At 36.3% G+C, this 27,985-nt stretch overlaps 1 protein-coding gene across 1 annotated transcript; it reads left to right on the top strand.

The window, feature by feature from the left end:
• The first annotated feature begins 2,669 nt into the window (after nt 1–2,669).
• Nucleotides 2,670–26,049, top strand: Taf5 (TATA-box binding protein associated factor 5). The gene is made up of 20 exons (XM_089238462.1): nt 2,670–2,977; nt 5,323–5,671; nt 7,417–7,526; nt 7,634–7,712; nt 9,346–9,424; nt 11,634–11,757; nt 13,027–13,145; nt 13,673–13,750; nt 14,107–14,207; nt 14,496–14,587; nt 16,836–16,955; nt 17,095–17,240; nt 18,547–18,684; nt 18,888–18,969; nt 19,166–19,277; nt 20,044–20,157; nt 23,324–23,378; nt 23,488–23,610; nt 23,727–23,823; nt 25,798–26,049. The coding sequence occupies exons 2-20, from the start codon at nt 5,327–5,329 to the stop codon at nt 25,910–25,912; spliced, it is 2,229 nt and encodes a 742-aa protein (XP_089094588.1). The 5' UTR covers nt 2,670–2,977; nt 5,323–5,326; the 3' UTR covers nt 25,913–26,049.
• The last annotated feature ends 1,936 nt before the right edge of the window (nt 26,050–27,985 follow it).

Consider the following 27,985-nt stretch of genomic DNA (forward strand, 5'->3'; position numbering starts at 1 on the left):
TTTTTTTGATTGAGAAATAATTAATAAGCTATACGTATATACATTTTTTACGAGGCGGGAATTAGTCGCCGGGTTTCAGCTAGTAGAGCAATAAATTTGAATGTTGGAAGAGAGACAGAGAACAAGAATGAATCATTATAGGAAATTCGGACTTAGTCGCGGGGGCCAAATGTCGCAATATAAGTACTGAAATGTAATCCCAACCCTTCAAAGATTCAGATCAAAAGTGGCCGTCTAAGCCTGAGGCTGAAACTTGTAGCTGAGGCCTGCGAGCACGAAATTGGCCGTTTGGGCGTGAGAATGAAATTAGCAGTCCAGACCCGGAAACAAGAACGATAGCTTGTCCAGGCCTTTCAAACTAGAATGCAGTGACCGCAAACAAATTAGTAAAGCTCTGTAGCCTCAAATTATTGGTTACCGTGGGGCTTCGTTTCTTTGTATTTAAACGAATCTTGCCTTGTGTTGTGATCGAAGTAATAACAAATTTTATGTTAATTATTATCAATCATTTGTGATTCATTTTGGGTTGCTATATTATGCATAAAAAGATGCGATATCACAACGATATCGTTAGGATATCGTATCGATACTGGTCCGACGCCGTAACGTCGAATGAATATCGAACGTCAGAAAGAGTTCGGCAATTTTTAAGTGTCCGATATCAAATGAAATAGTAAAAAAAACTCACTCAATAAACGCCAAAATATCTTCTTTTTTCTCTAAAGTAGTTTTACTCTGATTTTTACAGTATTTTGTTTCCAAGGAGAATATATATGTCTGTATGGTAATTAGTCCCTTTTGAAATAATCCAAATTTCTCTACGTCGAACTACGTCGACAAATGTATGCATTTCTACGACGAACTATATCGGTAAAGACGTCGAACGGTATAGAAATTTCTCTGTCGTTCTATATCGGTGTGCTACTGGAGTAGTCTGGAACTTGGAACGTCTCCACATTTGACTTTGCCTGGAGCAAGGAGGGGTTTTTCTCTCTATATATCTCCAGAAGATTTTTTTTTTAAATCTTTTGGAAGTGGTTTTTTTTTTCTCCAGAGGAATCAGCTTTGAGTGTTGTTTGCATACTACTTTCTTTATTTCTGAATGCAATAGGTAACCCCCACCTCCCCACTTCAGTACACGGCATCTGCCGTTGGCGAACAAACAATGGTATGTATTCTCAAAAATGGATATTGCGATTTTCTTCTTCCAGCGCTGTTTATCGGAGTGTCTTTTTCATGTTATCCTGGGTCAAGCTGGGCCATGCCATATAGCATCTGCTCTGCTTGGATTCATATGAAGAATTTCGAGGGCGTTGGTGAAAGTGTGTAATAATATGTGGGAAAAAACACACGCAAACACGCATACCAATGGAGAGATACATGTTTCAAAATGAAGGGGGGGGGGGAATGATTCCGAAAACCTGAAAAGGAGGACAGAAGGACGAATTTTCTAAAACGTAGGAGGACGCTTGAAATGACACCAAAAAGAAGAACTTGTCCTTCTTGAGGCAGGGCCGTCTTAAGAACATCATGGGCCCCCGGGCCAATTAGTTTTTCTTAGGTCCTACCTGGAAAATTCTCGGATATTTCAGTTATTTCTAATTTTTGTGAGGCCCCCCGGGCTGTGCCCGAGTGGGCCCATATGTTAAGACGACACTGCTTTGAAGATGGTTGGTAACCCTAAATTAGGTATACTAAAGAAAATTTCAGTTAAAAAGGTAAACTGAAAAACTGAAGAGTATATTATTTATTTTTTAACATAAGAAGTAATAACTGAAAAAGAAAAAAAAATAGAATAATGAAAAAAATTATTAGGTCATATTTCTATGCTTTTAAAGGTCATAAATTCTTGCATATTTTTGATTTTCAGGTCATAAAAATCCGAAACTTAGTGATTTTCGTCACCGGATGATTCGTCTTAAATTTTTAGAACAGATGGCAGCAGATAGTTTTACTGAATGGTTTTACTGAAATAAGTACCATATTTATTCGAGAAAAATACGGGAAATTCGTCTTCGAAATACGGGACATTGCCAATTATCGCCAAAAATAATGCCAAAAGTGAGTAAAGTCACCATTTCATGTGAAAATCACAAAAAATTCGCCAATCACGGGAAATGAATCTCCACTTGACATTGCAGTGAATTAAAATGAAAACCTTACAAATATGCGAGATGAACATTGTTATTTGTTATCGTAATTGTCATAATTAGGCTGACCATATTTCCTCGAAAGAAATACGGGAAAATACGGGACATCACCAATTATTGCCAAAAATGACGCCAAAAGTAAACAAGGTTGCCAAATATTGAGAAATTACGTAAAAATAAAATGGCGTGAAATAAAGCATTACTGCGAATTGCAGTGGATTTAAATGAATTCCACGAAATAAAACGTTCACCAAGACAAATGCGAGAGATTAATATTCTTATTTATAATTGTAATTATCATAATATAGTTTATGAGTGGGAAAATAATTTCATTCTTTGACTTGAATAAAAAATAAAAATTCAAGTAAACTTCGTGTAAAAAACGGGAAAAACCGGGACTGTCCCGGGAAATACGGGACGTATGGTCACTTTACTTATAGATCAGTGACTGAACAGTATTAGTGATTCCGAGTCCAATTTCCGGAGCGCAGGAGAAAAGTCTCAGCACCCAATAGTCTTGGATAATGAAACCGACAAAATTGTATTTTTCTTGTTTGTTTTTAACCTTTGAATACAAAATTATTAGAGAGCTCGTCCTGTGAATACTATCACGTTTGTTTGTATTCCTATGATTTCTCGTTGAAATTTTATGTCATACTTTTGCTCGTTGAGGAGCCTCCCCACCCACGAATGATTGGGGGTGAAAGAAGCCCCAAGCCTTCCTGAGCTAGCTGCTTTGATTGTGGGACCACCCAGAAGCTCTAGGTACCTGGCGATCTGGATTATATTGGATTTGGCGGTCTGGATTATACAGCACCTGTACCAAGGTCCGTTCAAGTATTACCGTTTAATCAAAGATTTAGCATACATGGTAAACCCTTGACCCTTCGGACAAATATGGCCCGGAAGGTTATCTGATGCGGCTTGCCCCATCAAACCCGGTTTTGTAAAAATGAACTAGGCGGCACATTTACAGATCGCTTAAATGATCTGTGGCACAATTCCAGAGCATTCAAGTGGCCTGTGGCACATTTTCAGATCACTGAAGTGGGCCCGTGGCACTTTCAAAGATCACTTAAGTAATCCGCGACACAGTTCCAGAACACTTAAACGATCCGTGGCACATCTTAGAGATCTCTTGAGTGACTTGGGGCACAGTTTTAAAGCACTTAAGTGGCACCCCAGTGCGGTTCTGCGTCACTCAAGTTGCCCGTGGAACATTCCCAAATTACTGAAGTGATCCGTGGCATAATTCTGTGGTTGTTGGGTCAGAACATGATAAGTCCAAAATCACGTTTTTGAGACATAAGCATTTTCATTGTCATTTAAAAATCAGAAATAAAGCATACATAAAAATACAAATGAAAATATCATACATCAGCATTTTGTTTAGCACGTGTTTGTGCATTTATCTTGCTTCTAATTAGTTATAATTAGCGAGACTTATTTTTGGATGTGGTTACTTATTTAGTAATTTTTAATTTAGACTAATCCCACTCTTGAGAGGGCCGCGGGTAGGGAAAAGCATACATTAGAAAACCTCGGCTTTGGAAAACGTCTGGTTTTTCAACAAAGATATTTTGTTTAAATGTGGAACCAGGGTTTTTAAGCTGGATAAAAAATTCCTTTCGCAAAAAAGCGAAAATGGGGGAAAAGCTTGAGCAAAATGCTGCAATGCTAATGTTGATGATTGGATGTCTACTCGTTGCGTACCTCCTGTACGCATTTTTGCAAAAGAAAATTTTCCACTTTCTACTACTACTACTTTTTTCACATTCTACGATTTTCTTTCGCATTTTGCGAAAAATGTGACCATAGCTTAAACCCTGTTTGGAACCCTAAATTAGTGAAACCCCATGCAAAAATCAGGTCTAGCTCGAACAGTCCCCTATAACGTATCAAAAACTTTGGTCAGCAAATGGACTTTCCCAGCATAACTGTCGTGCTTTGAACTGTTTTGTTTTGGTACATAAGGCTTCTATGGTGACTTTTAAGCATATGGCAATGCTTTTAACAAGTTCTTTTTTTTTTAAAGGGAGCCGTAAAATTAATCTGTTCCACTCTCTTAAACTTTTTCATAGTGACGAGTTAACTGAAATTTGCGGCGAGTAAACAAGGGTTTAATAACATTGCCGTCAGTTGTGCCTGAGAGAATGGTGGCAACATATCGCTATTTTATCCTGATCCAAAACTTGGCGACAAAAGGGTACTGAAAATTGGGAATTAACCGGGAAACTGCTATATAACTGTACTCAGGGACTGGATAATGTGTCTTCTCAAACCATAATTCGTTATTGATGAACGCTGTGAGAATTGCATGGGGGACCAGAGATTGATATCATTTTACAGCGTGATGTGACATGTTTTTGCTAAACGAAAGGGGGCCATATATATACAGACAAGTCAAAGTTTAACATGAAACTCCCTACCAACCCTGTCCTGTCTCGATACATTTTTGAGTTGACTGATAATCAATTATGGGAAAAAATGTGCAGAGTCTGAAAAAACTAGAATTTATGAAGTTTCTGGACGATCTACACACAAACTAAGGACATATTTGGAAAGAGAAGAAAGAAATTGTATAAGATGTCACCAATTTCACCGAAATATCTAGATTCACCAGTGAGCTACAAGCACTGAAAGACTGGCGAAGTTCAAAATCAAATTGTCGCCAAAATTTTTAGCTGAAAATTCCGCAAACACCCTTCTAGCTAGTTACAATCGGTCAAATTTACCAAAAGCTTGTTCATTATAGCAGCTTTCGAAAGAGCCTACAGTATACCATATCAGTGTTCCGATTCAGGAGAACCTTAGCCTTTTGTTTGCAACACATCGTGTTTGTCATCAGTGCAAATGGTTGATACTAATCCACTCTCAGTCCTGCGGTAAATGAATTTATTAGAGCACTGGTTTCACTACTTTCGAAAACCAGATTGATCCAAGGGTCGCAGAATTGATCACATTGCTGATTTTGAGTCGCAGCTGAAAAAGATTGAAAACCTATACTTTGATTGAATAATGTTTTATATATAAATGTTTTGATTTCCTTTTTTAAGATTACTTTGATATTTACATTGTTGATATGCATCATCAATATACGACTATCTTTTGAATATTGTATTTATTGCACAATTTTAATATTAATGTACGTGTTTTTGTGTGGTTGTCATAGGAATATGGATGAAGTAATTCCTGTACCTACAGCGGCAGTGAGTCTACCATCGGTTATTTCAACACCAGTCACAGAACAATTGAAGTCTGTTAATGAAATAAGAACGGAACACGAGATCGTTGCTGCTGCAGCAGCCGCAGCCTCTGTGGTCATGGCTCCTGCTGTCGCCTCACTTCCCCTCCAGCAACCTCCTGCTCCGCCTGTTACCACCGCTGCTGATGCGCCGTCGTCGATTGTAACACCGAAAGTGGATCAGAAGGACACTGCGTCTTGTAATGGTGGGGCTAATGGACTGGATAAAAGCACGCTTTCTGCTGTTCTGCAGTTTCTGAAGAAGAACAATTTACAGGTTCGTGGCATTTTTTTAAAAATTAAGTGCAGAATGTGATCATTACATGTTTTGTGACATTTGTGATTTCTAGATTTTGATTTGAAGATGAAAGATAATTTCTGCAATGTTTGGTATCGATCTATGGTTGTCTCTTGGTATTCACGAGGGTTATGTTCTAGCCGCTGTTGTGGTCGAATGGTCACAGTGACAGACTTGTATTGCAGGACCCAGGTTCGAACCCCACCTGCACCAAAGTGGTGGTCAGCTGAAGTTGTCTCCCCAATGAAAAGGCTCGCCACAGGCCCACAACAGTACAATTATCCAATCATTACATTCACTCACAGTTAGAAAAATTGATGGCAGACGGCAGCACTGCACATAACAAGCATTACACAGACTTCACGTTAGGTTCACGACACATACACACACACCTTCCAGCATGGCCCAGGTGTTCTTCGATCACTTGTTAAAATCCCTTAATTAAGACAGCTGTGGGCCATGATCTGGTTAGGTGGAGGGGGGGGGGTGACTGCAAATAACACAAACTTCTGCTTTTTTAGACATCTCATTTATATCTGCTTTTGCGGCAAAAGTAGGAAGGGACATCCAGTAATCCTCATCTATGTTATCTGAAAGACCGTTATAATGTCTGATAGCTGTTTCTTCTTCATTTCATTTAATTTGTATGTTCCTTCACCTTGACGGAGGAAATGGCTGAAATTGGCTCTAAAAGTCTATGAAGCCTTGACCGTGCTCGGTTTGGAAGAAAGAAAACAAATGATAACAAGGCTTCCTCATGCAATTTCTCTCATGTGAAAAACTTATCATAGATGGGTCTATGTCAGGGAAACGATCCATTACTGAAACTTTCAAGCTATGTTTGCTCATAATGAACTTGCCGTCCAAGTTCTTAATCATCATGCTGTATCGCTTTGGTTTCAGAAGCAGCCGGTTCTATTAATCCCTCCCCTTTCAATTTCTGAATTGCTGTTAATTTAATTCTACAATTTCTCATTGAACACTGTCCACTTCATTGAACCCTTCTAACATCCACCTGTGTTGCTAAGTTAATATCTTTCATAGCCTTTTCGGCTGGCTCCCTAGAAATGGATGTAGCGCACATTGGGGCCAAAATTAGTAACCAAAGTTCTTCCAATATTAGATTCTCATCTATATAGCTTCCACAGTTCTAGCAATGGCAAATTTCATGTATGAAATTCATCCATGATTTTAAAACGTTTCCTGCATTTGCATCTTCTTCGAACACCCGCACAATGATGATTGTGCAGGCATTCGTTCATTGCTGGCAAATCATCATTTACATCAGTAATGTGTGTATAGCGAACCACACATAAATGTTCGCATAACATCCGAACAAGTTGCTGAATGCTAGATTTGGAATTATATAAGGCATATAGAAAACTTAAGTACTAGCGAAAACTTAAGGAGGGTTTTATTTAACACATACAATTTACATTTTGTTCTGATGCGAGAATTAGCACTGCAACTGTGTTATCACTGAAAACTGGTAAGGAGATTGCGAATGCCCTCAGACTGTATTTGCTTCCTCTTCCATCCTGTGCTGGAATTTTCCACTGTCCTCTGAAGTAAATTTATAGTGCGCTTTTTTGTATGAAATAATTTAATTGTAGCGTTTGGTTAGTCAGACTTTTTTGAACGAAAGTTCACAGTTGTATTATTGAATGAAATTGTGGCGTTCATTGATGTACACACATTTTTAATGTCATTGTACCATCTTTTAGGAGACTGAGGCAGTATTACGCAAGGAAACAAAAGTACTAGACGGTGAGAAAATCGGTGAATCAACACAGAGCAGTACTGATGTCACGAGTGTGCTTTCGACCTATAAGAGGCGAGTCCGTCGTCAAAGTTCTAGTTTGGAAGTTCTGTTCAAGTTTCATGACCTTAAATGTTTGGAAGAGCTCTAATAATACGTTTGTTTCTTTTATATATCAACAGTGATGGTGATCCAGACATCTATGAGGAAACGTATTGCAGTTTGAAAAAATGCGTAGAGATGGCTCTCGACACCTACCGTGTAAGAATCATTTCGATAATTTTCTTTTTTTGGAAATGTTTTTTTGATCATTCCACTTGATAGACGATTGATTTACCACTTCAATCACAAATATACCAATTTTATGTTCAATGCCCTTAAAGTCTTTTAACCCGAATTCCCGCTTAGTCAAAACTGCTTAAAAAGAATAGGATAGGATGAAAGGCTTGGAGCTCTGTGTGCTTGGATATAATCGACAAGCTACTTCATCAAATATTAACTCTGGCCATATCGCTATGTTGCAATTTACTGTCATTAATGGGGTGGTTTACTGTCATTAATGGGATATTGGGTTGGAAATGAAGACACCATCAGCTTGAGGTGGTTGCCTCAAGCTCGTCAGAGAAAATATCTATATTTGTTCCCATAAGTGAACCTGGGACCATGATGACAACCTTCATGGTGGTAGACGAGCTTTTTACCACCACACCACTTGGGTGCCTTGCTCATGGACAAGCTGGTATTATCAACATTAATTGTGATTAAATGTAATATTGGAACTTTCCATGCAATAGTGATCCCCTGGGTACCATGTCTTGCTGTGCTCTTGCAGTAAGGTGGCTCTGCCCATGCATGGACTTCATCATCCAATCGGAACATGTATTACATTCAAGAAAGATAGGCTCCTCACACTTTCAACTCTCAGCATTGTTGAATTAAAACCATTAGGTCTGAAACTCTGGACTGACATGTAGGGGATACTCACCATTATTAAGTATTTAAATCCTGAACCCCCTGGTCATTTAAATGTTTATCAATCTGGATGGGTTCCAATTGGCTCTGTTCTCTACTATAGTTTCTGTTTATTGCTGAATAAATATACTATTATGACTGCTGATTGAATCATGACCACCTGGCTTAAATACAAGGGTACTACTATGTCTACCCATGAAATGTGATGTTGCAGACTACTACTACTTAAATCAGACATGCACCTAGTCCATATTCCTCTGCGGAACTTCTAACGAATTGTTACATGTTGGAATGTGTGTGTGTACATAGTAAATCTTCTGTGAAGTTTGTTTCTGTGTAATGCTTGTTATGTGTACTGTCATCTGATGCTGCAGACTACAAGTGTACACAGTTAAGTGGCTACATGTAGTTAAGCAGCAAATGTTAAAGTCAATCAGAATTTAATTATTTCTTAAAAGAGCATGATTGTGGATGCCATAATCTGGGGGGGGGGGGGCATTGATAACTGCGGAAACATCACTTGTTAATGTTTAAAACTGGTGCTGGTTAACTGAGTTTTGGATTAACAAGGGTTGAATTATCAGGTTTTGCTGTGTATTATATGCTTTCAGGGGCGCTTCGATATATCTCTGAGATAGAAAGCGGGGTCCTTCAATATAAGTTATATTGCATATAATGATACAATAGATAAAAAAAATCGACTATTCACGGCTATAAAAGAGATGGCTTGAAATTTCTTGCAGCATCGATTAATTTAACTTGTGCATGTGTGTGTTCATGTTTTTCCTTTATATTTAATATTAAAGCATCATTCTTCGTTTACAAATAGAAAACCTTACTCTTATTAATTATTTAGAATTAAATGACCAGCAGTGTGAGCCCACAAAATCTGACACTCATATTCTTTTCTTTTCGTAATCAGCATGAGTTGGCGATGATTCTTTATCCCGTCTTTGTGCACATGTATCTAGAATTGGTGTACAACACTCATGAAGAGCAAGGTAATACTTCTTTGTCCTTTATTTATGTGCAACAATTTCATTTTAATATTACATGTCATATTAATGTGAACCACTCTTTCAAATCATGATTACGTGGTCATGGTCTCATGGTTACTGAGTATTTTTTAAAATAAATATGAACAAAAGCAGCTATCAAAAAAGTTTTAACACAATTATAGATCTAGCTAAAACACACTCCTGCACCATAGACCGTCAATTATGTGAATGTTCTGGGTCAACTTCAAACTAACTTTGTTTGATTTGACAAGTTCTCTCTGTTTCTTCTTTACGCTTCGTAAATAAACCCATACATTTCCCTGAAAATTTGTGAAGAAATATTCCATTTGTTGTAAGACTGTATTTTCATGTCTTCCTGACAAGAAAATTGAAAGTTATATAGCATTTTTTAAAACTAAATGGTTAATCAATCATCTGGTTACAACAGCATATGCCATTGCGCCATTTTTTAAATCTAATTACTTATATTTCTGAAACTAATTAGTAATTATTTTAATCTTTTTTTTTTTTTGTTGGTGATTTAAAAACGCAGTTAAGGACGTAATGAAGACAGTTTCAATGTATTTATGAAAATATGTATTTTATTAGTTTCAAACTTTTAAAAAGGGGGGAAAAGAAGAAATTAATTGGCCAGATGACTGGTTAACGTTAAGTTTTTTAGTTAAAAGTAAAGTTAGATTTTTGTTTTAGAGACAGCAGAATCCCATTATAATGAACTCCAAGAGACTGGGAAATCACTTCATTATAAAGGAATTCCAGATTTTTACACCATTCCTATGTAAACTTATCTGCAGGAGTAAAAGGGTTTCTTTAAAACAAGATTTTTCACTATAACAATATTCGTTAAAACAGGGATTGACTGTACATGTGAAAACTGTTACATGGACATATCTCAATTAGTTTTATAATTGTGGTTTTAAAACTTCTTTGATTGTCACTTTCTTTCATATTTTATTTTGAAAAATACTCGGCCTCTATATTTATGAGACTTACAATACAGTGAAACCTGTATAAAACAGAATATCAAAAGACTGAAATTATTTTCCACTTTAGGCAAATCTCCTTGTTATAAAAGTGAACACAAAAATACATGTAGCGATTTACTCCTATTGCTTTGCAAAACTTTTACATTTTTAGAATATCCCTAATTATATTATATTAGAATATCCCGTATTAGAAAAGAGACATGCAAATTGTTATTTTGAATTTTCTCATGTTGTTTCAAATTACTATACTTTTGAAATTTCATATTTAATTTTCTAATTGTTGAAATTCAATATAAAACATTTTTCTTAATCTTGATAAAATGAAAACTTACTGTTGTCAAAAGTAAAACATTTTTAATATTTGAAATAAAAAATTGAGAAATTGTGCACCTTCTGAAAAATAGTCACATTGAGATCAACAAACAATAACATTTTTCTAGAAGAAAGATTCTACATCGCTCTGTAACACTTAATTTTTGATTAATTTTACTTTGCCTCTATGACCTGCATTTTTGTGTTCAAATTTAAGACCTGTTTTTTGCGGCTGGTGGCTCTCTCTACACTGAATAAAATGTTAAAACATTGTATCGTTTAAATTGTGAATAATAATTCAGTCTCCCTCTTTTATTCCTCTCCCAAACTAGTTTAAATTGAAATTATCAACCTTTTTCTAAAAAAACAGAGTGTTTTCTAAGAAAAGTTATCATTTTCATCATAAATGAAATGCTAACTGATCTCTTATTCAATTTTGAATAGTAAATCTGCTTTCCATCCAAACCTTACTTCCAGAACTAGTTCAGGTACAATAGTAAGCATTCATTGTTTTCCCAAGAAGTAAAAGAGTTCTCTAATGAAAGGGAAGGATCAGTACGACTTTATTTTTTCCCATTTAAAGGACAAAAACTTGCACTTGGCCAAAAATTCTTTCCGTTTCAGCAGGTTTTTTCAAAAGAAAATAGACTAAATACACCCTCCGTTTTCACGTTTGACATTCTCCATCTTAAAAAAGTTTCCCAATGTTGGGAAAGCATTAATTTTCTAAGACACTCTCTGTTCTGTTTAATACAGGTTTCCATCTCATACGGTGTCTTACAGGTTTCACTGTATTTCGATACATTTTTATTTTAAATTTAATTTTTGTATTTTTATCATGCCATGTTCATTGTGTCATATATGTCAGGCATCATTGTTATTATTATTCCCAGCGATTAAATTCATGGATAAATTTGGTCGAGAGCAAGAGGAATATTATCTAGACGATATCAAGAGGTTGTCATTCCTGACGAAGAAGGACCACATGAAAGGGAACGAGTTCATGGACAGCTTCAGGTATAAACTAAAAATTGGTATCCTGATCTATATAGGCATAAAATAACAAGGGGCTTTGTGAATATTATTATTCTTCTGGATAATGTCTTGAAATGATCAATGGATGAAACAATTTTGAGGAAGTCACAGATTTATTCACCAAAAACAGCTATTTACAATTATTCTCATCGAGGATAAAGTCCAACAACGCACTCTACTCTTGTGATCACATCACTTTTTATCGACTTGTCGAACGTTCTGGAAATAGAAAATTTCAGCAAACTCAATCATTGCTCGTAGTTCTAGAAAAGTGGCGCTTCTGAAAGGGGACAGACTTTTTCCCCAGAATGTTTTAGACCAATAGAATGATCTCTCTTCTTTTCCTCATGGCTCTGTTAACTTGAGGGGGTCCTTAACAAATTATGTTACCGATATTTTTTGTGGCATTATATAAGACACAAATGTGCTTCAATTTGGTGGAATTTCTTATGTTTGTAAAACATGTTTTTGTAATGCCTAAAGAAAAAAATTGCTGTTAAAATTCCACCATAGCATCTGACTGGAACTGAAGTGGTTTTTTTTTTGTAAGCAAGGTTCATTAAGTAACCCAAGTGGCATCTCTGATCACCTTGATGGTAGTTATATTTATCCTCTGGAGATGGCACCCATTGTGTATCAAAAAATATTAGAATTTGTGGCTTTTCCCTGTTTATTTGCTTTTAATGTTGGGTCCTTCTATGAATGTGTCGGGCAAAGGATTATTACTCCTTCACAGAATCATTAGTTGTGCATTTTGTGCTGGATGCTTACATAGATGTTTGAAAAGTATTGTAGACATGCCCCCAATATCTGAAATTTGAACCATTGGTTATGCTCTTTATTCAATAGGCATTGAATGACTACGTGTAGAGTAGATTAATAATTGTGGTAAAGAAATGATAATGTTTCTTAATCAAACCTCTGTTACAAAACAATACATGAGATTACATCACAATTATTGAACTAAATGAAACACATGCAGCGTCTAGGCTTTTAGGCCATGATCCAAGAATATGAGGAACAACATGACACAATCAGGTTACATAGTTTTTTGCCGCTTGTTGCAGAGACCTGCACATGTTATCAAACATCTGAAGATGCCTACAACAGATGTGAGCAAAAACGCAAAGTAAATTTCTCTGACCTTGGCCAGACAGCCTGGAGAGAAGCTGCATATATTTTATCGAAAGCCTAAAACGATCGATTTAAATTCTGTTTTTCATATCCATTTCTCTTGTGTTATCATTCTAGATCTGGCCAGTTCACTGTCCGAATGTCAAGGGATACATATAACTACTTGAAACGATTCCTTCAAGACAAGAAGAATACTGTTCTTCAGAACATAATTCAAGAACACTTATACCTGGATGGTGAGTCACTGTATATCTGAATATTCATTGACGATTCCTTGTGAATGATATCGTTAAGATTCATATTCAAAGTTTTTTTGTGTTGGTGAAAAAAAAATTTCTGGTCAAATTATGTTTTTTTAAATCAATATTATGTTTGTATTATATGTATAATGGGCCTTAAAATGATACTTCCTGAACATATAAAATCGAGCATGTGTTTATTTTGAGAAAAAAAAATGTTTTATCGGCCCTTTGAGCATTAATTCAGTTTGATTTTCCATACATATCTCAATGTATTTTTTTTTTCTTGAAAACCTTGATATCTTGAATTAGTGATTTCTCTATCCAGCAAAATGCAAGTTGTATACATACAGATGTTAATCTATTATTATGCGCCTGTTTCTTTCAGAATGGAATAACAGCCAGTTAAATTTTAAAAATAATACTGTCTGGAGGGCTGTGCAAATGTTCATACATATATATTTATTTATATATGGAGTAAACTTATGTATATTAAATGTTTTACATCTATTTTCGTTCAAAAGTTTATGAAGGAATATCACGGACGAAGCAGCAGATTGATAACACCGCTGGTGGTTTAGTTGGTGAAGCTGCTCGACAAGGTATGTCTTGAATCAGTCAAAATGCTTTCACTATGCTTACTTAAATTGTGATTTCTTTTTATTTTGTTTAAAAATTCACAGTAATCCAGATAATTTACTTGAACCAGAAAATGTGTCAGTTGCGTCCAACCATGAATGAAAAAAAATCAATATTCATAAAAATAATACCATTTATGCATGTTTCTTCATTGTGTAAGTCCATTAGCATTCAGTCTCACAATTTTCGTTTGTGTAATTTTCATCTCACACAAATATAATATTATTTAAACATTTATTGGGTGTTGAAGGCTTACATATCATCCATATTTAAACATGATTTCAACTTATGAATTGATTCATGTGGTTTCCGTTTCCAGCAAACAAATCGAAAGTATATTATGGTTTGCTGAAGGAACCCGAAATTCAAATTCCATTGGATGAAGAGGATGAATGTGGTGAGGGAGATGACAAGCCAAAGGTATTTTATTTTTTGTTTAGTAGAACTTTGATAACTCAACACCCTAAGAGGAATAAAAAAAACATGTTGACTTAATCGGATGTCAAGTTAGCGAGGTTTTATTTCATCTTACCTTCAATGGTTTTTTAAAACAGTATATGTATATACTTGTATATAATTAGAAAGTTCTGCACTGTATCGTCTAAAAATTTATAAAATGTTGTGACCTTCACTTTTCGATGAAAAGTTTCTTTATTCGAAATAATCCAAAATTAGGTGGAATACTAGGACAGGTCTTTTATGTTTCAGAAAAAGAAACCGAAAAAGGATCCTATCCTGTCAAAGAAAGCAAGGAATGATCCGAATGCTCCTCCAAACAACAGGATACCTCTTCCAGAACTGTATGATTTACTCCTTATATTTTTTTTCTGTACTGTGGAAACATTAGTTCGTTTTAAATTATAATCAGTGCATTAATATTTAAAAAAAAATCAGTGAAACCTGTGTGTGCTTGTATGCATCATCAGCACTGTCACAAGTTAAAACATGAATACATATTTCTCATATCATTATAGTGTACCATGACCTGTGTTTGCTAGGGGAAATAATCAAAACTGATGATGTCAAACTTTGTGATACCACATGTATGTAAATCTCAGGTACCAGCTCCCCATGCCAACTACAAAATTGATATTAGTGCCCTAAAATTTTCTACGTGTGGTTACTAGCTCGGGCAAAAAAAATAAAAACACACTTGGCTCCTAAAACATTAGGTTGGTGCCTAGATTTTTTCTCGATTTGTCATGCCCTGCCTAAGGTACCATTTGATTTATCTCTCATCCATATGAAAACAACATTGGCTTTTACATACTTCTTGAGATTTCTAGTCACAAAATTATTTTGTTACTGTACTATTCTGGTGATTCTGTCCAAAAAGTTGAAAACATGCTCTAACCAATAGGTTGGATTTGGCTCTATGAAATCTATACATAGGTACCAGCAACTTACATTTCCCGAGATATACAGTAAAATTATTTTGTTATGAAAGTTGGCTGAAAGTTGAGTACCCAAACATCAATATAAATTTAGGCCAGTTAGATATTGTTATACAGTTGAATCCCATTATAACAAACTTCAAGAGACTAGTGTAATCAATTTGTTATAACAAAACTTTGTTATAGAGGAATTCCAGGTTTTTTGCATTGTTCCTATGTAAACTTATCTGGGGGATTAGAAAAGTGTTTGTTAAAATGAGATTTTTGCTATAATGGTATTCATTAAAACGGAATTCGACTGTATTTGCAGAGTTGCCCACTGTTATGGATTGCACAAATCTACAGTTTTAGATCGATCGTCACCAAATTTTGTATATATACCAAATGGGACCAGACTGAACGATAGGCTACTCTAAAATTTTGTCAGAGCAGGGCAAATGCCCCAAATGGGCAAAAAATTGTCGGGCAACAATGGTTTTTGAGCCTCAACAATCACTTTCCGAACGTTTACTTTGGTTACCGTGGTTCCCTAGCAATGCGTTTCAGACGTGTATATGCCTTTATAATTGTTTGCCACATTTTCAATACTCTCAGTAATGAGGCTTTTTGAATATACGTCATAATCATCATCAGCATTGCTTTGAGGGTCAGGAAAAGGGTGATCCTCATAGAAATCAGTGTTAAAATTGCCGATTTTACTGTAGAAATGCAGAAATTTGGTGGGGTTTTCTGTCACAATAATTTAAAAAATTGTAGAGAATACTCAATTTTTGAAATATTGAGTTCGTTTAGAGATATACAAAGCCCAGGAAAATAAATATGAAGTAATTAGCCGCACCTACTCTTGAGTTGGATATCCATGCAATAACACTGATTTAAACTTTTTATTTATATCTTCTCAGGCATCCCTAAAGCAGAATGTACCAAAATCGGTGACGTACGTTGCAGAACAATTAGCGCTACTGCAGAACAATTTGGAAGAATTTTAAGAAAAAGTGCAAAAACACACTATTACATGTATGGGGATTTTAACTGCAGAACATTTCCAGTCAGCTGAGGGCTCGTCGCAGAACAATGCTAAACATTCTGCTTTGGGGTCGGGCATGAAAATTAATGTCTCCGTATTGTCTTTTGATATTCAACTGCATAAATTCATATAGTTCAGGATGTTTTAAAATTAATTATGGGCCCTTAAAAAGTACATCGAAAAAATTTCACAGCTTTAATTAAGCATTTTTGAAAGCTGAAACAGGCTGATGGATAACTTGAAGTTTGGGAGAGGACCGAAATACATAATTACCACCCCTTAAAAAAGGAAAAATATATATATTCATTTCTATGTTTCTTTAAATCTAGATTTGTTTATTTCATGAGTTGCCATATTGGTTGACTTAGAGACACAAAGAAAGAGGGAGATATCACGTGATCCAAAAAGCCTCATTAAAGAAAACCCTGGCAGCGCCAGGTATTATAGCTAGTTACAATAAAAGAGGGGCGAGTAAGTCCTGAAAAGAAAAATTTTTCTTAAATAATTTTTCTCTGAAAAAAAAAAACGTGTGTCAAGAAATCTCGCACAGTTGAGTTAGATATTTTTCATTGATTAACGAAAGAAGTATTAAAATATAGATCCATGTAATGATTTATTTATTTTAAGGCGAGATGCAGATAAACTTGACAAAATAAATGCGATGAGAGAGGCTACAAAGAGAATGAGGCTTGGACCAGAGAGTCTACCTTCAATATGCTTCTACACATTTCTGAATTCTCATCAAGGGTAAGTCAAGTTTCCCCCCCCCCCCCTCTTCCTAACTTTTAATTTTTGTTGATATTAATTTGAAATGTTCCATTCAACATTGCCTTTTGAGACGAGTTGCCTACCAATGTTCACAAAAACATTGACTATTTATTTGCAGTGTAACGTGTGCAGAAATTTCTGAGGACTCTGGACTTTTGAGTGCTGGGTTCTCTGATTCGCTGATCAGAGTCTGGAGCTTGAACATGAACAAATTGAAAGCGATGAAACCTGCTGAAGATTTGGAGCAAATTGACAAGGAAGCAGGTGGGTTTGGTTGGCATTGTAGGATATTCTTGCCCATTTAGTGTCGTCTGAAATGAAAAGTTATACAAGCAAATTTCACATCTCGTTTATCAGCTCTGGAAGTAATCTCGATTGATATCCAGCACACCTTTCACCTACTTGCCTTCAGCTTTACTATGCCCTGGTGGTAAAAATTTATTTATTTAACTTACAAGCCTGTAAAAAGCCAGTGGGCTCTAACTTCACTGGGTGCACAATACAAACAATCAGTGAAAATGGAAGGGAAAAAAGTAGGTGGTATCAGTAAAAACGATAAATTAATTACACACGCAAACATGCAAAAAGAGGGAAAATGCATAAATAATGACACTAATAAATAGTTTAATAAAAAAAAACCCTGAATGCATTACAAACAATAAAATTAACATGTATATGTTACTGCCAAAGCCTGAAATCGGCCACCTCACGAATTGTCCAATTTCATAGTAAATTGACCCTACAAATTTTGAGCTTTGGCTAGCCAGTTTGCAAAGTGGCTAAACATCCCTGACTAGAGTCCGCATGACTTGGACTCACGCCATTTGGCATATTTTTTCATGATAATTATGTCCACAAATCCTATTTATGTGGTAATCATTATGTATTACAATGTTGTAATCTTTTTTATTTCAAAATTTGACCAAAAAAAAAACTATATCTCTATATTATTGTACAAATAGTTTTTTTCTCAAATTTTGCTTTTTTTTCCTCTTGTCACATGGAGCTAATCCAATACAACTACTATACACAGCCATGCATCACATGTTAGTGATGGTAAAAATGGATTTGAGGCCTGTTGGACCACTTACATCAGCACATCAAACAAACATTGGCCAAGGTTTTGACTTGTATTTCTTTTCCATTCGAAGTTTTGGTCAGACAGATTTTGCTGAAAACCCAGTATTATCTCTCCAAGTTCGCTAGACTACAACCATTGTGGAAATGCTTTGCAAATGAGGCAAAGTGTAGGTGCTCATAGACTTATGTGTGCCCAAGATCCCCCAATGTTTCTCAACGGGGGTGTTGTACAACTGGAGGTTGATTGGGAAAAAGGGACTGGATACACATATAGATCACTTCAAGGACTAAACCATTTGTGCTACACATTTTTGTTTCTGATGATCAAAAATGGCTAGGACTCATTTTCTTTGGTTACCATGCCTGTCTGTTGCATCTATTCTTTACTATATTTCCCGTGGAAAAAAGAGGTTTTTTTTTGTCATCCAAATTATTTTCTGATATTAGAAAGATGGCTGACCCTTTCTGGAAATTATGTTTGAAATTATAGATGATGTCCTGTACAGGATGATGGACGATAAAAATGCCACTGATATGCGAACGCTGATAGGTCATAATGGTCCTGTATATTCCACAAGCTTCAGTCCAGATAAGTCCTTGCTGTTGTCGTGCTCGGAAGATTCTACTGGTAAATTTTAACACTACTGCTCTTATATACTATAGACAAAAAAAGCTAAATGCATTTTCTCATAGGATATAGTAGGTTATAAATATTTTGTACCAATTTAATTTTGGACATTTGATGATTCTCATTCACAAATTAGTTTTCGCTGGCAACTCGAACTCCATGTACTGTAACATGCTGATGAATTTATATTTCATTTTGTATAGTCCGTCTTTGGAGCCTTCATACGTGGACAAACGTTGTGTGTTTCAAAGGCCATTGTTTTCCGGTGTGGGATGTCAAATTCAGGTTTGTATGAATCGATAAGAAATATTTTGATACTCTTTCCCTGCTAACATGTTTTCCTTGAAGTTGGTGAACTTTTTGGTTAAGCTATTTCTCGGTACTGTATTTTTTTCTTTAGTGTTACTGTGTAGTTTCTTTTTTAAGAGAAGGAAAATCCAAGGCTGATGTAAATATTTTAGTGTTCAAACTTTATTTTTAGTCCACACGGATATTACTTTGCATCTTGTGGTCATGACAGAACGGCAAGGTTATGGGCAACTGACACTTACCAGCCATTGCGGATATTTGCTGGACATGTATCTGATGTGGATGTAAGTTATTTTGTACCGGAAAACACTAACATATAAAAAGATTATGAAAATGAAATATCATTATAAAAATGTGTAAACAATAGTTTGTGCTCTTTTTTTTTAATTTTGGTTATTTGACTAGCTTATCATACCAGTAACATCACTGAACATGCTATGTCTGTACATATCAGTGTTTTCTATTGAAAGTGTAAACAGTAAAAACCTTGCTACATCGATATTCCACATAACGATAAATCTCTCTACAATGATATTTTTCAAGTCTTGTTTGGAGAAATGTCAAGTCTTGTTTGGAGAATCTATAATGTTAAACTGCTGCCTCTCGATATAATGATAATCCCTCTTCAACAATATATATATATATATATTTGTGATCCTATCATTTGTGTGGCATATCATTATATTGAGGTTTCATTGGATTTTCAAACATTTTACTTTCTTCATTTATCAGTTGCAAAGATTAGCTGCTTCATAGAATTAAAATTGTCAGGATAAAAGTGATTTCTATAAGTCATAGGTGCTGTACAGAGGCGTATTTACAGGGGCTAAGTAGGCTATAGCTTAAGGTGGCAGACTATGGTACCTGTGTGGCCAAGAACATTCAATCATAAGAGAGAAGGGTGGCAGGATTTGAATAGCCCACAGTCAGCGAAGCCATAAATCCACATCTGGCATTGTGTTTTTAGCTGGCGCCTCAATGATGTGCATGAGTTTAATATATTGCAGTTGTATTTATAACTCTTGTTAATATTTTTCCCTTTAATTCCAGTGTCTACAGTTCCATCCAAATAGTAACTACATCGCAACTGGATCCAGCGATCGAACTATAAGGCTGTGGGATGTTCTAACCGGCAACTGTGTTCGATTTATGACTGGCCACAAGGTGGTTTTCAATTTTTATCTCAATTTTTTTCTACCAAAACTTTTTTGCTGAACAAATCTGTTAATTCGTGTGCCTTTATGGTGTGCGTGTGTCAATTACTAGTGATTGCTTAATGCAAAGGCCTTCAATTCAAAAGATCTTGAAATTCAAGTATGTTTTTGAGAAACCATTTTTTATCAACACAAAACACAAGGATTGTAAATACAGTATTAGCAACTTGGTCGAGGAGGCTACTATTAAACCAGACATGCACCTCACTCATATTCCTCTGTGGAACTTCTAACGAATTGGTACATGTTGGAATGTGTGCGCGCGTAGTGAACCTTTTGTGAAGTTTGTTTCCATGTAATATTTGTTATGTGTAGTGCTGCCATCTGCCATCAATTTTTCCTAACTATGTATGAAGTGTAATGATTGAATTTTATACCGTTGTAGGCCTGCTCTCTGCAGTGAGACTTTTTAACGGGGAGATTGGCTCTCACATTTGTGTCTCGAAGTTGGGAACCACATGTCAAGGAAGATACTGCTAAACCGTGCATGTACCTCGTACACATTCCTCTAAGGAATTTAGTCAAGGAGGCTTTTTTTTTTTTCAAACCGAGCACAACTCAGGTCTATTGCCATAGGCAATTTACTACCTAGTGAGTTGTGCCGGAAGTGTAAGTGCGTGTACCTAACAGTCTGAGTGCGTATCTAGTGTTGTGTATGATTTTTCAGTACTGCCATCTATATCTCAGAAGTGAAGTGAGTGATGTGTAGTGACTGAATATTTGTACTGTTTGTAGGACTGTTGCTCTCTGTGGCGAGACTTTTTAACGGGGAGATTGGCTCGCATTTGCGCCTCGAAGTTGGGAACCACAGGAAACCAACTTCAGCCGACTACCACTGTGGTGACGGTGGGGCTCGAACCCGGGTCCCCGCGATGCGAGTCCGTCACTGTGACCACTCGACCACCACAGCGGCAGTCAAGGAGGCTGCAAAACATATTCCACATGTGCTGAAACACACGTTGTTAGGTGTAAACACTAGGGTATGTCAACAAATATGGCTTCATACAATCAGCTGATTTCAATACAGAGAGGATGGAAGGAAAAACCAGAAATCAATCTATGTAAAAAACTTGACCACTATTCAATGAGTTGTCTAGTCAAATATTGCATAATTAAGCTACGCTGAATCTCAAAAAGTAGAGCTGATAGAGTAAAAACTGTTTTTATATTTGAAAACAGCTTATCAAATATAGTCAAAGCCACTTTAGTTTACACACTAGTTTAACCACTTTCCAATCAGGGACGTAATATTGCGTCCAAATGCCTGTGGAATAAACTCAAACAAGATCTCTTTGTTTTCTTTCCTCTCTCCTCATCACTGTGAGTCTTTGTTGTAACCCTACAAAGTTCATTTTACTTCTGTATAAATTACTAGCTATAATACTCTGCGCTGCCCGGGTTTTGTTTAATAAGGCTTTTTGGATCACACGGTATCTCCCTCTTTCTTGGAGGGACATACAAACCGTGTCTAAGTTAGCCAATATGGTGACTTTGTGTGTGACTCATAAATAAACAAATCTAGATTTAAAGAAACATACAAATGAATATATTATATATGGTAAGTATTTCGATTCCCCCCCTGAACTTCAAGTTATCCATCTCCCTGTTTCAGCTTCCAAAAATGCTTAATTAAAGCTGTGGAATTTCTTCGATGTACTTTTTACAGGCCCATAATTAATTTTAAAACATCCTAACCCAGATGAATTTATGCAGTTGAATATCAAAAGACAATACGGAGACATTAATTTTCATGCCTGAGAAGATATAAATAAAAAGTTGAAATCAATGTTATTGCATGGACATCCAACTCGAAAGTAGGTCCGGCTAATTACTTCATATTTAATCTCCTGGGCTTCGTATATCTCTAAGCGAACTCAATATCTCAAAAATCGAGAATTCCATACAATTTTTAAAATTATTGATTGTCGGAAAACCCCACCAAATTTCCGCATTTTTACAGTAAAATCAGCAATTTCAACACTGATTTCTATGAGGATCACCCTTTTCCTGGCCCTCGAAGCGATGCTGATGATGATTATGACGTCATTCAAAAAGCCTCATTAGTGAGAGTATTGAAAATGTGGCAAACCATTATAAAGGCATAAACTATTATACATTTTATTGACAGCGTTGAAGAAATGACAAACCATTGTAAAGGCATATACACGTCTGAAACGCATTGCTAACCAAAGTAAATGTTCGGAAAGTGATTGTTGAGGCTCAAAAATTATTGTTGCCCGACAGTTTTTTGCCCATTTGCCCTGTTCTGACGAAATTTTAGAGTAGCCTATCATTCAAGTCGGGTCCCATATGGTATATATGAAAAATTTGGTGACAATCGATCTAAAATTGTAGATTTGTATAGAGAACACACACACACACACAGAGAAAATCAATTTTATATATATAGATTTGAGATTCCCCCGCATATGATATATCTTTGTACTATATACAGATTAGAGCAAAAGAGAACAGGTAGGGTGAGGGTGAAAAGAGAAATCTACTTTGTGTAACTACGCTCGCTTATCTCTCTTTTATCTGTACTTATCTATTATACTGTTTTTGGTTTTTTTTCTTCTACGTTAGGGTACCATATTTATCGCCCATTCGTCAAATTGAGATCATTCAAATTTCTTGCCAATATACCTTGTAAGCGAAGCAATTAAACGAGACAAAAAACTTTTTTATAGAGCCATGTAATTTCATTTATCGTGCTATAAATATGCTGATGATTTCATTTATTACTTTCAAAAAAGATGCATGTGTGTTTTGTGAATTGGAAGACAGTGTGTGTATTTAAAGGGTCGAAATGGATCTGCACGCTCAACTAGAAATTCAGTTTTAGAGAATGCATCAATTTTTCACTTTATGTTGCTCTGGGCTCAATATATATAAGAAGCTTCGTTTCAAATTTCTAAAAGCTTTTCATGCAACACATGCATGAAAAGATAGTTTTTATAAAATGTCACTTTTAGTTAGTTTTTAAAAAAAAATCATTTTGATAACTCAGTTTCTTGTTTTTCATACATTTGTGGAATGACGTTATAATTTTTTCGTTATGAAATCAATTTAATAATAGTTGTTTATTGACTCATAAGTTACAATTCCCTCTACAGGGAACAGTGTGTAATTTGGCCTTTTCAACTTGCGGTCGTTTCCTCGCATCAGCAGGTTCGTCAATCATAATTTTTTCCCCCCTAAAAATATAGTCATTTATTGACAACAAATTTAATCTGTGATTATGAATCAGCTGATTATTATTGTTATGTGTATTTTGCAGGAACGGACAAGAAAATACTCATATGGGACATTGCTTATGGACATCTGTTGGCCGAGCTGAGTGGTCATACAGACACTATATATACCCTGTGCTTCAGCCGTGAAGGAACCGTCCTTGCATCTGGTATTTACTTTCGTAGTGGTTTGTCAAAATACCATTTTCCTTTCCAATCTGAAAAAAAAAGAAATTGTGTTTTTTACTCATGCATCCTTTATTACTCAATGACGATGATGTTGCAGGTGGTTTGGATAACTGCGTCAGGTTATGGGACATTGTAAGGATTCTGGATGAAATAGACTTGGAAGACATCAATATATCTCATGCTCCAAATGTGAAGTAAGAAAAGTTTCATTCCTGCATTATAGTGGATCTCGTTTTAAGTTGTTTTAGAGAAGTCTTTGTCCCAGGTCTCGATTCTTCTCCTCCATAAATAACTAGGAACATGAGTGACATTTTTCAAGAAACATTTCTAATTTAAGAAGTTTTTCTTGCTTGGTGTACATTAGTATTGTATTATCTCCAACAACAATGTATCAAGCAATCACTGTATTTACTTACAGATTCTTTTTGAAATTGAATGCATCCTCGTTTCTGTACTGAATTTAAAAAAAATTAATTTTTCTGTGTCCGATTAGAGCAGTGTTTCCCGAAGGGAGCATCACAGTTCTTAGAAGGTGTTGCCAACTTATGTTACAAGCATTGCGATGAGCTGAAAATTTTCTTGTGTATATTTTTTCTTGTGTTTATGCTTCAAAGTGAGTTTTTTATGAATGCAAATTATATATGTACTAAACTATTCTGGGAGCCGCAGATGAACCATGAATTGGGCAAGGGAGCCGCAAGTGACGAAAGTTTTGAGAACCACCATATTATAGCATTGAGTGAAACAATGTCCTCTGAAAGTCATGACGTTGCACTGTCACTACAATTGTGTAGGCATTGGGAGGATGTGGAGCTTCGAAAAGTTTTATGCCCCCCTCCCCACCCACACTGTCTTCCACAAATCCCATATATGCTGAAGAGTATTTACATTACAGATACTTGTCTCGTATCATGTACCACCACCTTTCACTCTGATGGCGATTCTTGTAGGCATGGACCCAACAAGGCACCTGAAGTCCGGGCAGCATACAAATCCATGATTCCTACAGTTCACATATTTTGTGGAGGAGGTACATCATCTGAACATCTCAGTCAGTGGTGTCCCAGATGTTCTTGAAGCCAGGAAGTCAAGATAAAGTCTGGATAAAAGTAGAGTGTTCCTCCAACCATTCGGATACGATGTGGGAGCGATGACATGGCATTGTCTTGTTGAAGAAGAGGGGTCATCGATGGGAGGCTGCAGATACAGGAACACATGGTCGTTGAAGATCTTCACGATGCCACGTGTACCAGAGGTCCCATTTTCGTCCATATAAACAATCCCCAGATGAGAATTCCATTTCTGCTGTCATGAGATCTCCAATGAGGCTTGCCCTGTACTCATACCCTGACATTGGCATTCACCAACTTCAATTTTTACTCATCCATCCAGGCAGCCTTTTGCCATCTTTCTAGGATCCAGTGGCAATGTTCCCATGCCCAGACTAATCATTGAAATCATGGAGTCTTGTGCCATGCGATCAGCAAAAGTACACTCTTGGAATGATGGCTCCTGTATCTCTTAGCAAAAATATAGTTCTGGATGGTATGGCTGCTTACACGTTTTTGGTGCAGCAGCATTGAATAGCAGTGATTTTTTTTGTTGCACTCTAATGCATCTATCTGCCTTTACAATGCAAGCCAAAGTTGACATTGATCATTCACATGCTGTTGTCCACGGCAAATATTCTTTTACTAGAATCTCAATGCACTCATGATAGATCATTGACGCAGTGGTATGTAAAAGTTCCAAGTGCTTGCATGAGTTCCGAAGTAGAGTGACGCATTCTTCTGACCATGATCAAAATGCACTCAGTTCCTTCATCTTGCCCATAATGCATCTAACTCCAACTTGTCCCATGCTTAGCACTCCATTTAATGCCAGAGTGCTGCTTACGCCTGTATCAGTCACAGGCCACCCACAGCACCTCTTTTTGTGGGTGTATTGTATACTGCAAGCTGTCTCTAATCCAGTTGCTCTTTAGTGTACCTCCCTTGGGCTCACAAGATATGCATAAATGTTCCAATGCTATAAATTTTATAGCTTAGTACTTGAAAAAAAAGCTTATCACCGAATAATTTTAAGAATTTTCCCCACAGCCAGAAAACCCACTATATCGTGTACAATTATGCAGTCTATGCGTCATTCAATCTTTTTTTCTTTTCCAGACAAAATACAGAAGCTCATCTCCTAGGTTCATACCCAACGAAGTCCACGCCAGTACTTTCTGTTCATTTCACCAGGAGGAATCTCTTGCTGGCGACAGGAATGTACCATGGTTGAAAACGTGTGAACTGTGCATACTGCAAAACAGTGGCAAGGCACGTAGTGACAGCATCATCTTGTAATATTTTTTCATCTCAATCAATCAGCTTTTTTAATCATTGTTGGTGATTTGTAATAAAAGTGCATATTCTAAGAATAGACTTGTTTTTCTTCTCCTGCAAGCCTATGATATATATGTTGACTTCGCCAATGTCATCTGTAGCCATAAGTAGATACACAGAGAGTCTTTGAATAAGGGAGGGAAGTAAATGTCCACCTCCGACAAAAGATTTTTTTTTTTGTGTGTAAGCCCGCCTTTGCCTGTAGCTTAATGTAATGATTGTAAGGGCAAATATTCGTAATATAAAATGGGTAGGAGGATGTCAAGGCAATCATTCAATCAATTGAAGATTATACTAGATTCTTATGGGATGGACGGCTATACACCACTATCTTATAATCCCGTTTATAATTTTAATTGCCCATTGGCGTTGATTGTTTTGATTTTATTTGTTATATGACTTCAAGGGTTGACGATCAATTTTTATGTAAATTATTTTATTTTGCTGCCTTCGTCTGAGGTGGTCATGTTACGTTGTTTTTAATAAAACTTTCCAGATACACCCATCCTTCAGGAATGCTTCAATATCTCTCTGAGATGGGAAGCGGAATGAGACCGGTCCTCAAAGGTCAATAAATTATGGGCCCTGCAGCAATTTTTTTTCGCTCAGTTCTTGAATATTGATTTTTGCGTCAAAACGTTGGTACATTTGATGTCATCTGTCAGGGCCCCCAGGCTCTTTTGCGCACCCTCCCCCCCCCCCCGATCAGACTTTTCACGGGGCCACCTATAGTTAATTTATAGCAGCAAAAAATGAAAATTCTCCAGGGCTATGGTCAGACCCACCCTTATAGGCGCCACGCCATCTGTGGGTAGACTGGAAAACGTCGTCGGAAAAATAGAACCGACTATAGAACAGCTGCTGCCATCTCATACTTATAGAAGGAAATAAAACCCGCATCTAGTACTATTCTTGAAAACCAGATGGCAGTAAACTGGTTCACTTCATGGAATGTTTTCACACAATGGAATCGTATTGGCCAAAGTCGTACAGCTTTCAGGAAAGACTACGGTGAGCATATGCGTACCCAGGATTATATATCGCAGAGGGGTATTATGCTTCTTCCTGCAAAATAGCACTCTATTAACCCCCTTTGCGTACAATAAGAGTGAGTCAAGACCATATTTACATCGGTAAAGCATATACATTATTTTTTACTTTAACTCGGCACCCATTGGCGCATTTTTTTTCCCAATTGGCGTTTTTTAATAAGGAGAGTATTACATCGATGCAGCCTCTGTATCAGCAATATTCGTTTCTAATAGTATCCCTGCAGAAGGCGGATTTACCAAGCGGGCCGCCATGTTTGTTGACATGCAAAGTAGGACGGCTTTGACTAGCAGTTGAAAAAAATATCTGATTTGCTGCCATCTATAGTTCAGAAATAGTACTACTTCAGTTTTCCGTTTGCTTTCTAAATAATAAATGACAGCACGTCTTATTTTACTGTTTATTATTAACTAACTTCTCGAATTTCGGGATAGATGGCAGGAAGAGATGCAGTATTTCGATATGGATAGGGTTACCAGATTTTTTCCCTAAGAAAAAAAAATTGTTCCGAGAACCTAAAAAGTAGGGCGAATGAAATGAAAAAGGAGGTAACGGAAGGCAAAATGATTTAATCGTCTCACGGTACATGTGTCCCCCCCATAAATTTGTATATAGTTTAAAAAAGTAATTGTGTGGTATATTTGAACGCGGTTTGCGAAAAAAGTTGTTCTTATGAAAGGGGATTTCCGTGGTTCAGTTCACAGCCACGAATTGCTAAACACCCGAAGACTGTAGACAGAGAAAAAAAACTGCACGAGTTGCGCAGTTCAAAGCTTCATTTGGAAAATAAATCTTTCTCCAGGAATCACTCATTATTTTTTATTAAAAAAACCGGAAGAAAATAAACGATGATCGATGCATACTATATATATTTCAACTAGTAATGATGACATTCTGTTCGAAACAATCTACACAAAAT

This window comes from Pholcus phalangioides, unplaced genomic scaffold (assembly GCF_987345545.1).
Source record: "Pholcus phalangioides strain wild (caught in Gottingen) unplaced genomic scaffold, Ppha-v1.0 ptg000010l_1, whole genome shotgun sequence".
Classification (NCBI taxonomy): domain Eukaryota; kingdom Metazoa; phylum Arthropoda; class Arachnida; order Araneae; family Pholcidae; genus Pholcus; species Pholcus phalangioides.